The sequence below is a fragment of the Malania oleifera genome, chromosome 12 (assembly GCF_029873635.1).
Source record: "Malania oleifera isolate guangnan ecotype guangnan chromosome 12, ASM2987363v1, whole genome shotgun sequence".
Taxonomy (NCBI): domain Eukaryota; kingdom Viridiplantae; phylum Streptophyta; class Magnoliopsida; order Santalales; family Ximeniaceae; genus Malania; species Malania oleifera.
Window position 1 is genome coordinate 46,415,929 of NC_080428.1, and position 16,877 is coordinate 46,432,805.

The 16,877-nt window shown below is 36.2% G+C and overlaps 1 protein-coding gene across 2 annotated transcripts in view; it reads right to left on the reverse strand.

Annotated features, from left to right (window-relative positions):
* Positions 1 to 964: 964 nt before the first annotated feature.
* LOC131144937 (protein STICHEL-like 3) overlaps positions 965 to 16,877 on the reverse strand; it is a 29,753-nt gene continuing 13,840 nt past the window's right edge. For both annotated transcript variants that reach the window (XM_058093904.1, XM_058093903.1), the window contains 5 exons: positions 14,283 to 14,502; positions 13,061 to 13,627; positions 7,717 to 8,380; positions 7,253 to 7,316; positions 965 to 1,259 (listed from right to left, as the gene is read on the reverse strand). In XM_058093904.1, coding sequence (XP_057949887.1) covers positions 1,167 to 1,259; positions 7,253 to 7,316; positions 7,717 to 8,380; positions 13,061 to 13,627; positions 14,283 to 14,502 — 1,608 coding nt within the window. In that variant the 3' untranslated portion in view covers positions 965 to 1,166. The remainder of the gene's footprint in view (positions 1,260 to 7,252; positions 7,317 to 7,716; positions 8,381 to 13,060; positions 13,628 to 14,282; positions 14,503 to 16,877) is intronic.

The following is a 16,877-nucleotide window of genomic DNA, read 5'->3' on the forward strand; positions in this document are numbered from 1 at the left end:
AATGCATAAGAAAGTTAACTACAAATGAGGCAAGTTAATAAATTAAACATATGAGAAGTTTCCTTTTAGTTTTAAAGAAATTTGGCATTACACAACATGCCTGAAAAACTTCCCAGTTCTAAACAATATGCTTAACTCCATGTATTACATCTTCAGTTTCTCCTTCTGCTTAATAATAGATCCAAGATACTAAAATCTGCTCATACTAAGAATTTCTTAAACCATCAAATTTAATATTTTCTGCATTGTTCCTCCTAGAATGACTAAAATTGCATTATTGTCAAGTATTTTTTCTTGCTTCTATTTATCCTGTAACCACTGATTTTAAAGTCTCTCTATAATTCAAAGTTTGATTCTGCTCCACCTATAGTTTCATCAATCCAAACATTACCCTCTGCTAAAAACATATTAAAAATAGTTCTAAAATTTTAATTTAAAAAATTGAACATATTAATAACATTTTATTGCAAAAAAAGTAAAGTAGATGGATGCACTCAATGACAAAATAACCTTGAGTGTTTGTTCGCTAATTTATAATAAAATTAATCACTATAAATTGTTCCAATTTATAATATAATTTTTATTTAAAAAACGTATAAACTACACTCAACAGTTCAAAAATAATACAAAATACAACATTTTAGCTCTCTTACAAAATTTAAAAGAAATATTATAATTGTTTTTATATTGTGCTTAAATAAGCTTTTATTTTTTACTACATTCATTTGTAAAATATCATGCACAATGCATGTGACAAATTTGCCAGTATTTTCAGAGTATGCCGCAGGTTTCAGGCACACATTAATGCACTACTCACGAGTCATAGGACTCAAAACCATCCTTAACTGCAGAAAGGTGCAGTAGTTTTAAAAAAACAAAAGCTGTTTAACATAGGTTAAACACCACAACTAAACGCAGAAAGCAGCAGTTATATTGACTTAAAAAATCCATACAACATGGACGATTGCAACAGCAAATAAAAAATCATTAATAAGGCTGCACTATTTCATTTTTTTGCTCTTTCCTACATTTTTGTCAATGATAGTTTATTAAATAAAAGGAATTGACTAATAGAACTGAATCCCCCCAAGCTACACGAGCATGAATAAATACAAGTAATATACTTGAGACTAGCCTTCACAGCCATCCAAAATCTATTTCTTGTATTACCTTTGAGATTTAGAAGAAAGACACTTGCTACAAGATACAAGCTTCAGTAATGACCGTGGCTTCCGCGTCCTAATTTTCAACCGCGAAAGCTGCAAATTCACAACTTTATGAGTGAAAAGGTAGATTTACCAAAATTAACCTAAACAGATATATCAGTTTCACACAAAATTACCAGGTTTTGTATAAAATATATGAATATACTGGATCACAGTAACTTTACTACTGCCTAGGCAATGGTCCAAACTAGATCCAACCAATTAAAACCACGCCATAGTCCTATTCTAATTCCAATGTGAACCATAGTAATAGAAAAGAACATATTTACTAAGGCTAAAAAGACAACTTGAAAAATGATAAAATACAATCATGACAACAATTATGCTAACTGATGAACAATCATAATTTCTATCCCCATAAAGAAACAATTTGTGTGAAAATCAGCATATAAACATGCACAATGTAATATCTATCATAAATATCAAATCATTACAATAAATTAACAAGATATAGAAGGGATAGCATTGCAGCAACAGGGTGGCTTAAAAGGCTCAACTCATGCCTTTTGGTGTATACCTAGCTCAATTTAACAGACAAAAACCAGTAACAAACTCTTAAATAGTGACATATTAGCAATTTTGATATTTGCTAGCCCCATCCTGAATAATACACGGTAATACAGGTGGCATGCACATCCTACCAAGGATTATCATTAATGAGCCTGCCTCTTGCAATTGGCTTCCCCATTTTACCATGTGCACATGATTTTGTCACAATGGATTGAAACTTTTAATGATATTTGTGTCCCATGTGTTGTTTTTTGTCCCACATTGGTAGAAAAGTTCCACATTAGTATAAATTGTTTTGAATTTTTTGTATTATTTGTCCCACATTAGAGAGAAATATTTTTTGGACTTGAGGTTGAAGCTATATAAAGAGCTCAACTCTCCATTTGTAAAACACACCTCAAAGTTGTACTTTGTCAAGACGTAGTGGATTGATCGTCGGTGCCCGAGGACGTAGGTAATTCTATACCGAACCTCGTTAATTTCTTGTCTTCTTCTTTTTACTGGTTTATTATTAGTTTCTGCATTACTTTAGTTTCTTATATATTCAGTAGCAATAGTTGTAGTATTGGTGTTTGGCACAAGTAGGGTGCCCGGCATAACAATTAGTATCAGAGTTAGGTTGAATAATGTCGACACGGGGGTGTTCCTCTGTTAGGATCCTCGATTCCACGTTTGATGATTAAGAAAGACCTTGTCTAAGCGAGTGCTCAGAGACCATTGCGGCTCAGCCGCTCCCTAGAGGTCAGCCTGGTCAAAGTGAAATTTCATAGGATAAAACAGAGTAGACACAGTTAGTACGTACTATTCATCCTAGGCCTTTTGCTTTGTTGGTTGCTATTGAATATATAGAAAATGGCGGAAACTAGTGTAGCAGTAGAAGAAACCCTGTCCACACGAACTCCAACCCATTCGGCTTCGACATCATCGTCAAAGACAATAGCTAATGCTCAGTTTGAGGTGGAGAAATTTGATGGTACCAATAATTTTGGTATGTGGCAATGTGAGGTGATGGACATCCTGTATCAGCAAGAGTTAGATATTACTTTGGATGATAAACCAGTGGATATGCGTGACAGAGATTGGGAAAAGATCAATCATAAGGCATGTGGTATGATTCGTCTGTGTCTCGCCAAAAATCAGAAATATTTTGTTATGAGGGAGACATCTGTAAAGAAATTGTGAAAGGCATTGGAAGGTACATTTATGACCAAGAGTCTGGAAAATCGGCTTTATTTGAAAAAGAAATTATTTCGCTTCTAGTATCAACTAGGTTTTTCGATTAATGACCACATAAATGCTTTCAATAAAATTTTGGCCAATTTGTTAAATTTGGATGAAAAGGTGAAAGATGATGACAAAGTCATATTGTTACTAAATTCTCTCCCCGATGATTATGGACATCTGACCACCACTTTATTGTGTGGGAAAGATAAAGTTACTTATGATGTTGTTTGTACTACATTAATTAGTACTGAATGCAGAATGAAGGATCAGAGGGTTCATAAAGAAACAACAGAAGCACTAACAATACGGGAACGTTCTCAGAGTCGTATGCCTGGAAGGAGGGGTAAATCTCATGGAAGGAGTAAATCTAGTGAGAGACCTGCTAAAGATGAATGCACCTTTTGTCGTGAGAGAGGGCATTGGAAGAAAGATTGCCCTAAATTACAGCAAAAGAATAAGGGCAAAGCACATTCTAATGCCAATATAGCCAATGATGATGGAAGTGCGTCAGATTTTTCTCTTGTTGGAACATCTTCATCATATTATTTTGGTGAATGGATTTTGGATTCTGATTGTTCCTATCACATGTGTCCCAATAGGGAATGGTTTTCTACTTTGAGGAATTAGATGGTGGGGTTGTTTTTATAAGAAATGATAATACTTATAAAACAACCGGAATAGGATCAATACAGTTGAAATGTCAAGATGGAACTATTAAGACTTTGACTGATGTTAGGTATGTTCCAAGCCTAAAGAAGAATCTGATTTCATTGGGTGCCTTAGAATCTAAAGGGTTCGCTATCACTTTGAAAGATGGAACCTTAAAGATTAAATCAGGTGCACTGGTGGTGATGAAAGGAATAAGGAAAAATAACTAATATTATTTACAAGGTAGTACGGTTATTGACTCAGCAGCTGTTGTTTCTGAAAAAAATGCAGGTTCAGATACAACCATGTTATGGCATATGCGATTAGCACATGCAGGAGAAAAATCTTTGCAACAATTAGCTAAGCGAGGTTTGTTAAAGGGTGCAAAGGTGTGCAAACTTGAATTTTGTGAGCATTACATTCTGCAAAAACAGACTAGAGTGAAATTTGGCACTACAATCCACAAGACTGAAGGTATTTTAGACTACATCCATACAAATGTATGGGGGCCACAAAAACAGCTTCATTGGGTGGTATGCATTATTTTGTCACTTTTGTTGATGATTTTTCCAGAAGAGTTTGGGTGTATTCTATGAAGCATAAAAATGAAGTGTATGATACTTTCCTTAAGTGGAAAAAATTAGTTGAAACTCAAACTAGCAGAAAGATTAACGAGCTCAGATCAGATAATGGTGGTGAATACACGAGTGACCCGTTTATGAAGGTATGTCAAAGGTATTGCTCAACACTTCATAGGTCGAGATACACCACAATAGAATGGGGTGGCAGAGCGCATGAATCAGACTTTACTGGAGAAAGTTCGATGTATGTTGTCTAATACTGGGTTAGAAAAAAGATTTTGGGCTGAAGCTGTTACATATGTGTGTCATCTCATCAATCATCTACCATCATCTGCAATAGGAGGAAAAACACCCTATGAGGTATGGTCTGGAAAGCCTGCTAGTGATTATGATTCTTTACATGTATTTGATACTATGGTTTATTATCATGTTAAAGAATCTAAGTTGGATCTAAGAGCCAAGAAAGCAATATTCTTGGGGATAAGTGCAAGAGTCAAAGGATACCGTCTTTGGTGTCTAGAGACAAAAAAAATGATTTTAAGCAGGGATGTGACTTTTGATGAACTTGCGATGATGAAGAAAACAATACGCAAGGAGTCACGAGTTGAAGAGAAGATTAGTGATACTCAACAATAGGTGGAGGTTGAGACAATTTTGGGAAACCTAGTGAGAAATGAGACTACACAAGGTAACTCTCCAATTACGGTGGGGAATAGTGTACAAGAAGAGGATATTTCAATTCAAGAATCTTCATAACAACAAGAATCAATTGTTTCTCAGAAGCCAAGACGAAAAATTCAAAAACCTGCTGGGTATACTGATATGGTGACCTATGCACTTCCAATTGTGGATGATAATGTTCTTTACACTTTCAAAGAAGCAATGAGGAACTCTGAATCAGACAAATGCAAAAGAGTGATGGATGAAGAAATGCAGTCTCTTCATCAGAATCAAACTTGGGAGCTAGCCCAGCTGTCCAAGGGTAAGAAACCAATTGGTTGCAAATGGGTTTATGGAAAGAAAGAAGGATTTTCATATGCAAATAATGTTTGCTTCAAAGCTAGATTGGTAGCTAAGGGCTACGCACAGAAGTAAAACATTGATTATAATGAGCTATTTTCTCCAGTTGTTAAACATTCTTCCATTCGAATTTTAATGGCTTTGGTAGTACAATTTGATCTTGAACTAGTTCAGTTCGATGTAAAAACTGCATTTTGACATGGTGATTTAGAAGAAGAAATCTATATGACTCAACCAAATGAATTTTAGATTGCTGAAAAAGAAAATTGGGTATGTAAACTGGGTAAATCATTGTATGGTTTAAAACAGTCTCCAAGACAGTGGTACAAACAATTTCATTAGTTTATGATGAGTCAGAAGTAAATCAGAAATAAACATGATTATTGTATTTATTTTCGCAGACAACAAAATGAATCTTTTATATATTTACTCTTGTATGTTAATGATATGTTGATAGCTTCAAAGAATAGGGAAGAAATCAACAAGTTGAAAAGTCAGTTAAATCAAGAGTTTGAAATGAAAGATCTTGGTGAAGCAAAGAAGATACTTGGCATGGAGATTCGCAGAGACAGAATGAGAGGAAGAGTTAGTTTGTCTCAGAAACAGTATTTGAAAAAGGTAGTACAGAGTTTTGGCATGTCTGAGCAGTCAAAACCAGTAAGCACTCCTCTTGCTCCTCATTTCAAACTTAGTGCGCTTTATCTCCTAAATCAGATGAGGAAAATAAGTATATGTCACAGGTTCCTTATGCAAGTGTTGTTGGTAGTTTGATATATGCAATGGTTTGTACTAGACCTGATATTTCATAAGCTATTAGTATGCTGAGCAAGTATATGCATGATCTGGGTAAAGGACATTGGCAAGCTGTGAAATGGATTTTGAGATATATTATGAATACGATTGATGTTGGTATAGTATTTGAGAAAAATAATACTATTGATCAACGTGTTGTTGGATATATGGATTCTGATTTTGCAAGTGATATGGATAAACGTTGATCAACTACTGGATATTTTTTTGCATTTGCTAATGGTCCAGTGAGTTGGAGGTCTACCTTACAGTCTACCATTGCCTTGTCTACAACAAAAACAGAGTACATGGTAGCTTCAGAGGCTGTTAAGGAAGCTATTTGGTTAGAGGGTTTACTTGAAAATTTGGGAATTGTTTAGAAGCACATTGTTGTGTTCTGTGATAGCCAGAGTGTTATTCATTTGGCAAAGAACCAAGTCTACCATGCATGAACGAAGGATATCGACATTCAGTTTCATTTTATGCGGCATATTATTGATGGAGGCAAGATACTTCTTCAGAAGATTGCTACAACTGAAAATCCCACAGATATGTTGACCAAGATTGCAACAACAATCAAGTTCAAACATTGTTTGGACTTGATAAATATCCTACAAGTCTGAATATTTTTGGAAGGCGCCGATGATGTGGAACTCCAGAAAATGTTGGTGACTGAAAAATTTGTTGAATTTATCGTCAAGATGGAGATTTTTTGTTTTTTGTCCCACATTAGTAGAATAGTTCCACATTGGTATAAAAAGTTGTTTTGAATTTTTTGTATTATTTGTCCCACATTGGAGAGAAGTATTTTTTGGACTTGTGATTGAAGCTATATAAAGAGCTCAACTCTCCATTTGTAAAACACACCTTAAAGTTGTACTTTGTCAAGAAGTAGTGGATTGATCGTCCGCGCCCGAGGACGTAAGTAATTCTATACCGAACCTCGTTAATTTCTTATCTTGTTCTTTTTACTGTTTTATTATTAGTTTCTGCATTGCTTTAATTTCTTATATATTCAATAGGAATAGTTGTAGTATTGGTGTTTGGCACAAGTGGGGTGCCCGGCACAACACCATGTCCATGATATACAATGAGATAAAGCTACATCATATGGCAGCAACCATAGATAAGCAGCTATAGACAGAAATAATTATGTGCCTTTGTAATTTATGTTAACAAATGACAACAGGATTACTAGACAATTGAGGGATCAGGAGGCAGAAAATTTACAAAATACAAATCATGATACATTACCTTTTGACGAGTTACTCTAGATGCTTTCCAGCAAAGCAAGCTTCTTGATCTAGGTTCAAGCCTCCTGAAAAATACAGAGTCAATAGAAAACTTTTGACAATATTCTACAGGGAGGGAAAACACAAGGCGACATCTCTGCTACAAACTTTCAAAATAAACAAGGAACTTTAAATCCATTATATTCATTAAATAAACACCACAGTCAAGGTTGTAGGAAGCACATCTTAATTTATGCCACAACTAACAGCACAATGGTAGGATTTTTTTTCCCAATCAGCTAATGGCAAATATTTAAGAATCATCTCATGAATTATGTGAACTGCCAGTTGAAAAGATGGAATCAAGCTTTGGCAAGAAATGAATCCCCTAAAATTATGTTATTTTAATTAGCATCCAACATTCCACATGAATGACTACTTATTTGCAGAAACAGGGGGAAAAGTGATGCCAAGGTAAATACATACAGATTTTCTTGCTCAAGCTTTTCAGCAATAGAAACAGCTTTGCGCTTTGACCATCCACTCCGCTGTGTACATCCTTCTGCCTGCTGAATTACATGTGCAAGAGACACTTTGCCTCTCACTAAGCTCTGACTCAGATTACGATCCCCAAATTTTCTTCCTGGATTAGAAGCCATGGTAGATGTCTTGTGTGAAGAGGCTGTTTCTTCTCCTACCCAAACACTTTCCAAACCTTTATCAGGTCGCACAATGTTATTGACATGCTCAGTATTCTTGGGTTCTCTAGGAGAAGCTACGATTTCAACAATTTCACTCCTTCCCACTTCTACAGGTTCAGAGTGCAACAGCTGCGGTTGAGTTGCACCAACCCCATTAACAATTTTATCTTTGGAAACCAGTCTGTTAATATCATCATAGCCTGTCCTAGGCAAACTGCCATTGGTAAAAGTGTCTGAATTTGTAATCATGTGCGACAAACCTTCATCAGAAGCCGTTAAGACAGGGAGAGCATTAACCCCCGCTCTCACATCCTTCCCAGATTCACAACTGATTTCAATTATGACTGGGGATCCAAGAACAGACTCAAATGCCTGTAAAATGTGCCTCCTAAACTTCTCAGCCTTAGATTTGTTCAGAAGTGTACTAAAAGTCAACTGTACAGTTGGAGCTGCAACAAAGAACAATTAAACTGGACAGATGCCCTACAAATTGCTAATACAGCTGAGCAGCAGTTCTTTTATTAGCCTCAAGTAAAAGCAACAGATAAAAAGAGGAGGAAAATACTATGAAATTAACAGCACAGAAGTGGTAGACCACCATCTAAGAAAATGCCAATGGAAAACTTAATACAAAAGCCTATGATAAGAAACCGCAAGATTAGAACTACTTTCAAATACATCCCATCATTGCAAAATCAAAGCTACGCTTGGTCATAAGAGTAGCACATAATATCCCTTCCTACGTAGCACAAGAATGGTTTGGGGACAATTTTCAAGTCATACATCCACAAAGAAGAGGTAGGGAATGAATGGGGGAGGAGCTTAGGGGAATAATCAGCACATTAAAATTTGATAATAAAATAAACTTTACAATAGTATGAATGAGCTGAACATATATTCCATGCAAAAGCTCCGCTGACATGGCACTTAACATTAGATCTTCTGATAGGAAGAAGCATAAGAGATAAAGCACTTACAGGAGGTAAGGCTATTTTAATCATTTCATATATGAGGGTATTTGGTACCTGAAACTTGAGAGTTCATTCTTATATGAGGGTATTTGGCAAATGAAACTAGAGAGTGAATTTGTTTAGTGGAAGAAATGATTCAGGGCATTCCAAGGATCCAATTATTTGCCTGAAAAAGGGGGAGATTTTGATCAGGCTGAACATATTCTAAGGAGAAGCTAGCACTATTTCATCTGTTTTACCTCAGTGGTTGTGAGAATCTTCCCATATAAACTGCAGTGGAAGCAATCAATAGCTATATAAATAAAACATCATTTCTCTCACAACACAAGAAGCTCGTAATAGAAAAATGAGTCACATTTTTAGCTTTGGCAAGATCAAGGCCTATGGCAAAGATATGGCATGACCAGGTCAAGGGATTGTTGGGTTTAGTAAGTAATTTATTACGTGTTACGTTTAATTAGTATAGTATTATGTGTATTTGGGGGCTTGTATGTAATATTTGCGTATCATAAGGGTGTGTTTGTAATGTAATATAATTTTAGGAGATAGTGTGTAATTTCATTGTTAGATGCTTTCTTATGAACAGTGTGTGAAAACCATGTTGTAAGTTCTGGATGAATTTGAATTGAGTTGAACGTGTGATTCCCTCTTATATCATCTCTCTCCTCTCTTCTCCTTCCTTCCTCTCTTCAATAACTTCTTATCTCTCTCAAGGCTGCAGATCCCTGATGCTGCCCCAGCATGATTTGGTATCAGAGCCCAAAATTCAAACTCCATTCTTCCATTTCTATTCCTTCCCCCCATCTTCCCCTTTCCCTCTTCTACGTGTGATTTCTTCTTCTTTTTTTCTTCTTCTTCAATTCTTTCCCTTCAATTCTGTTTCTATCTCTTCTCTATTCTGTCTCTATCTAATTCTCTTTATCTTCCACTCAGTTTGTTCTCCTCTAACTGTCTGCCCTATCTTCTCTGTTTTGTTCCTATTCTTGATTCTGATTTTCTTATTCTCTATTCAAAAACTTCAGTGGAAGGGAAAAAAAATGAGAAACAGTTCCCTAAGTTTTTCAAGAACTCCAGCCGTGTCCCCATTTTGGAACACAACTTTCCAGACACCATCCTGCAAAAGCACCCATCCCATGGAAAACAGAACTCTCCAAAACCCTCACCCCTAAAATTCCATCACCTTCTGGCCACTGGTGAAGCCCCACGCGCCACCTGAAATTTTCCAGCCGCTGACCCCCCCAAAATCCATCCTTGGCGGAGTTGTTTTGATACACTGCCACTACCATTCAACTCACCACCCTTCAATCAACCACCTCCCATAAATCATCACTGATGGACCCTCAACGGTGATGCATGCGCTCCATGCACTGGCAACCTGTGAGTGAGAAACTTCCATGGTTTTCTCCTGCTTCCAGTCTCTCAAAAAAATCACCCAGCCACGATCTTTTGGGTTTTCTCCATGAAATTTTCACTTTCAGTGAGACTTTGATTATGGACATGACATTTGCAAGCAAGTGTGATAATTTGCTATGAGAAGCAATGTTTAAAAAGGTGTAGGCGTAAGGTGAGGCGTTTTAACCCTAACAAGGCGAGGCGTAAGCCTTAAGGCATTGGGGCGTAAGCCTTTTGAGAATTTTTTTTTTAAGATAAAAATTTGTTAAATAAATTATATATATTTAAAATAAAGTAAAAAATAATAAAAACACAAATATAATGTAAAAAAAAAAACTAGATGTACTTCGCAAAATACTTGTTGGCCATTCAAAAATTGCTAACTTGAATTCATGACATAAATAATGACAAGAGATAGCTATACCATTAAAAAGTTCAAACTATTTTCATGACTTAAGATACAAGTCCAGTTATTTTGGAAAGGTTGAGGTTCAAGAGTTTTAGAAATAAACTCATGTAATGACATTCCTTTTGTACAAACATGTAGTTAAAATTTTCTAACCAATTCTAACTTGAGAATCACACACCCAAAATGCGTAAGCCTCAACTAAAAAGGCGCAAAAGGCATGCTTTTTACAAAAATGCGGTAGCCTTTTTGGAATTTGGCATTTTAGATTGAGCCCCAAGGCGTTTTAAGCATGCCTTGCCTTGAGGCGAGCCGCCTTGATTGAGCCTTTTAAAACACTGATGAGAAGTGATAAATTGCAACTGCCAGCACTAAAAATCAGGTTCTATTGCTGCATTCTGTGAATTTTCTAAGTGAATTTGGTTTCATTTCAGCTCAACAATCAAGACTACAGGTCAATTGAAGAAGGTTGTTGAGAAATTAGGAGTCAGGCATTTGGGTAAATTGTTTTAAGGTTTTTGGTGATATATAATTACAGCATATATAAATAAATCCGGCAAGGTAATAGCTTACTGGAAAAATGAATGGCTTTTATCATACTCTGAGCAATTAAGCCATTCCATACATTTCTTTAAGTTTTGGAAAAAAGTCTGCAAATTCATTTTGATGAAAGATGCCCTATGTGTGATTTCCAGAAATGGAGTGACTCATATACAACTTCATCCGGATCCCCATCCAAAGCCTTATGACATATGTTGGATTCATAACACTACTTTACATGTTTGTGAAAGATGTTTGGTTCCTATCCAAATGGGTGACTAATTTGATAATCTCTGGTGTGATATCATACCCATAAATATTGGCCATGTACTCCTTGATTCTCTTTGGTTGGATGATTTGGGGGTGACTCAAGGACATGAGAACACATGTCTTCCACTATAATGGTAAGAAGATCATCTTGAAACCCGCACAACTGACCAACTAAGACAGAATCTGTTAAGAGTTACTCAACTTGAAGACTCTACGACCGAGGAAATGAACACATTTGAAGATATCCATAGTCGTTCAACATTCCTATTGTTGAGTTTGCCATTCCCTACATGTTTATTGATACCAACTTTCAATTCAAGTCTCCAATGCTGCCAAAAGATCATGGCTTCTTGTATCACTTAAGCGCTGGCTTTCAAAGAATCCAACTTTGGTTCTTAGCTCTGATCCTCCAACATTCCAAAATTTGAGGCCAAATTTTTTATAACTGGGGGAGATTTGATGTGGGACAAGAAAAAAGACCTTGGGAAGATCCTTGTTGGAGAATAATTAAGAAGAATTGGGTCAAGGGATTGTTGGGTTTAGTTAGTAGTTTATTATGTGTTTAGTTTAATTAGTAAAGTATTGTGTATTTGGGGACTTGTTTGTAATATTTGTGTATTATAAGGGTGTGTTTGTAATGTAATGTAGTTTTAGGGGTATATGTTTATTTTTTGTTAGAGGCTTTCTTTTAAATAGTATGTGAAAGCCATGTTGTAAGTTGTTGATGAATTTGAATTGAGTTAGACGAGTTATCTACCTTGTATCACCTCTCTCCTCTCCTCCCCCCCTCCCCCTCCCCCTCCCCCTCCTCTCTTCAATTTCTTCTTCTCTCTCCCATGATGCTACCCCTGCATCACTTATTATTATTCATTTGAAAAAAAATGACAACTCATGGTTTTATGCTGTTCAAAAATCCATTTAAAAGTCATACGCCAGCCTCCCTAGTTCAGCAAATGATCTAGCCAAAAATACTAAACCAGCCATCTTTCCTATCCAATAACTTGTCCAGATTGTATGGGGAAGTCAGGGAAAACAGGAAAACAACAATTTTGGAAGAAGCAGAAGAAAGAACATGTTGGATATATCCAAAAAAAAAAAAAAAATCTTCATAAAATGGTAGACATGCTCTGTAATAGTGGAAAGAAAAATATGCTAAACCATTTTCAATCATTCTTGACCACTTTCCATCAGGCTTAAGTATAATTTCATATTCCCAAAGAATAAATATTAGAGTTTCCGCCACAAACCCCAAAAAGTAAAAACGTAAATAACAAGCTTACCCTACACTCATAACAAAATCTGAAATCCCTAGAAATGGGGGTGAAAGTCAAATTTCAATTCCAACAGAACCCCAGGCTGACTTTCATCTCCAATTCCATGTACGATTTCACAAAACAATATATAGCCCCTAAGATTTTTTCAAATTTCCAGAGACAAAAAGTTGTCACACATAAACTTGAAATCAAGACCCAATATAGCCAAAGAAATGGAAAAAACAAGAGGGTAAAAAGACAGCTCGAGTAAATGAGCATAATTGTGCAAGCAGGTACCTGCTCCAAGACTAACTGAGATCAGCTTTCCTTCTTTATGCATGAACTCTTTAATATTATTAATTTGTATCTTCTCCAGAACCTCCAACCAAATTTCTTCAATTTCCTTGTGAGTCTTGCCTGAAATCTGCCTGCTTTTTACTCTAATAAAGTCAGAAGAGACTGCAGACGTCTGTTGAGGAACCAATGCAGCCCCAGAAAGTCGTCTTCTATTGATATTACTACCTTTCATCTTACCATTACCATGGATATCAGAAGAACTACCAACATGGAAGTTTTCAATTCTAACATTTGTTGGCAAGCCTCTCTCACTATAAGGCCTCTCAGCATTCTCAGCATTACTTTTTCTAGCTGTAGCTCTTCCACTGGCATTACTGTGGACCAAGGGACTCTGATTAAAACTGGTATCTGCAGAAGAACTGGGCAACGTATACTGTTGATCAGGAGCAAGTTGAAGCAGTGCAGCAGTTAGCCACGTTAATTTGTCATTTGACATTCTCAGCTGTTTTTCTGCTTCAGATAGGGTCTTCAGAGCCTGACGCAATTTTTCCATGTCTTCTTTAGACACTGAACCAACAATTTGTTCTGTCAGTCAAGGTAAGATGATAATATTGAAAAAAAAAAAAAAAAATCCCCACTTAAGCCATAAGCTGAGAACCACCAGACATCAAAATATAAAAATTTAACATGAAAAAAATTTTAAAATTACTGAAAGATGGTCAAACTAAGGCCTTGGACCCCTAAAAAATAGTTTGAATGTTTAGGAAGAAAATGTAGAAGAAAAACTGATGTGGCTCAAAAATGAGCTGTATTATATTGGGTCCCTTTGGAGAAATTTTTTGTTTCATCAATTTTTCCCTGCTTGCTTTCTTTTTTTTTTTTTACAATAGCAGAAAACATGTTCCATTAACATATTTCTTCAACTTTTTCAAAAAAATAAGTTATGAAAATGGGTAGTTTTTGGAAAAAGGAAAAAAGCAAAACTTGCCTCGAACAGTTTTTGACAACAGCCTTGCAATGTTCTAATCACCTCATTGTAACTGGAAATACAAAATGGAAAGATGCTTCATGTCCTTATGAAACAAAAAACACGCAGCATTTTCAATTGTCTGTTTCAAAAAGTTAAAAGGGGCACTTATGACCATCAGCACCGCAATTTGTTGTAGAATCAATAATTTAATCAATTATATATCACAAATACAAAAATTAATTTTGAACTCACATGCTGGTCGTCGAAAAAATTTCCTTCGATGCCTTTCTTTACTGAAATCACTGCTACCAGCAAGTATATCAGTTATCACTGTAGCAAGTTGTGACATCAGAGCTATAGGCTCCACACCAGTTTCCATTATCTGTCTCAAATTCTTCACAGTATTAACTGTGTCAGCTGATAATGCCAAATCAAGTAGATCCACCAATTTCTCATCACAGATAAGCCCAACCTGCATATAGCAGCCACAGCAGCTGTCTTCTTTTAGTGAAGTAACTCTAAAATGTTACAATCATATAACATTTTTCCAAATATTTCTGGACAGTGCTTATTCACAGCATGGATACCAAGCAATAAGCACATAAAACAAGTAACATGCATAAGAAATCTTACAAAGAATGAAAAATAAATAAATAAATAAATAGAGAGATAAATTAAATACATCAGTTCTCATAACATCAGTTTCTTCAAAACCAAAACCATGAAATATAAGTTCAATGATCAATCATATCATTTCAGCAAAATTTTTCATCACCCTTTATACCCATGTATGAATGTTATGAACAAGCAATATTGCAACTTGTAAATTGAAGCAATTCTGGGATCATCTGATTTTGAAGCACATTATCCCAATGCATTTTCCAAAGCATTAAGCATAGGTACACTGATATTTTATCAAACAAGGATGATGGAATAACATTAACTTATAGGAGAGCTTGATGGTTAAAAACAGATTTGACAACAGTATAGGGTGTGTTGACCTTATTGGTCACGCCCGGTTTTGATTATGACAAATACTCATTGTATCTAATGAGTGGTTGAGTTTTGTGCAGGAATCAAGAATGATAAGATCAAGATGTGCACAAAGCAAGAAAGGCTTGAAGACAATTTCATAACTCTTAATTGTAATAATTTTCAGTGAAGTTGTCTGTAATAGTAATTAGGGTTTTTGGTTTGTAATAAGCTCGCACACATCACATGCATGATTTAATTTGTAAGCTCAAACCGAACCATAGAAAGACCTTAGGGTGAACCTTCGGTCGACCAACACAGGACTTTTTCAGTGATTTCAAATTGGACCCCAAGTGACCTTAGGACACTCACCTTTGCACTTGTATGTAATAGGCACTTGAATAGGGTTTATATGTTGCAAGAAGGGACCGAAATGCACACTTGGTGCACTTTCGGTCGACCGGCCAAAACAGTTCATTCTTGGCCTGGTCGACCGAAACCGGTCCGGGTCAACTGTTTGACCCAGGCCCAGTCGACCGAGCCCTTATAGGTCATTTAACCTCGGTCGACCGAACCTCCTGGGAGTCAACTCTTTGACCTCCCGGTCGACCGACCAAATTTGTACTCCAACTACCTGGTCAACCGAGGGGTCTTGGGAGAATTCCCAACGGCCTGGTCGACCGAGCCCTGTAGTTCCAAAAGACCCCGGTCGACCGAACCTCGGAAATTTGGCAAATCGCCCTCTCCGGTCGACCGAGCCACTCAGTTCAAAATTGCCCTGGTCGACCGAGCTACTTGAGTCCTAGTCGACCGAACCAGTTCTGGTCGACCGGACCTCTCGGGTTGGTCCAATTTTTACCGTGGTTAATATTTTTCTAAACAGGGTTAAAATGCCTTAAACGTCATTAAACTTTTCTAATAATACCCAATAGGTCCCCAAAGGGTCATATTTTCTCCTTTGCCTATATATACAAGTTCATTTGAGAAAATTAGCAAGAGATTAGCCACTTTGATTAGGGAAAATTCTTTGAAAAACCAAAACCCTATAATACTCATTTGATTACTCAAAACCACTCATACTTGCCTTCTAGCATTGCCTACATATTTTGTAAGTTGATTGAGTGTTTTGTTTAATAGGTTTGCTCTCCTTATGCTACTTGTTTGATGTGATTTTCTTGAGAGCCAAACCTTAGGATTCTTAGGAGGCTTTTGCTAATAAGCATTTCCTAAGAAAACCTTGTTAGATCTTCTAAGCTTGCATCTTCATTGCAAGATCTTAAGAAGAGGGTATTTTCATTTTGGTTGCAAAAACATTTTCAAATATCTATTGTGTTTTTATCTTGAAAATATTTGATGAGATATTTGTTAGTGTGATAAAATCTTTGTTGCAATATTCTTTCACTCATATATTATTTGCTGAATACAAAGATTACACGTCTTTTGCAAACCAAGCATATACATCGTTTAATACATACATGCTTGAGATATCTTAATGATTGAAATACATAAGACTTGACATCTTTGTGTGAAACTATTTGTTGAATATCTTGTGATACAAAGATTGTTTGTTTGACACTCTCACGTACGCTTTACACCGATAGAAAATACCTTTGAGAGTTGAATCATCTAGACCACATTGAGCTTACATATTGAATCATATTTGTGGTGTATATTATTGCGCGAATTTGGGTACTTATCTGCTTTACTTGAAAGCACAATCACTGTACCATTTCATTGTAATACACTTTGGTTGTATTTCCAGGCACGGGCCTGAAGAGGGAGACTAGCCCTGGAATAGTCCCGGATTGGCTTAGACCCGGTTAGGAAAGCTAGGTGCATCGTCCTGTTAAGGCGTGTAGGTTGAGGTCAGCCCCG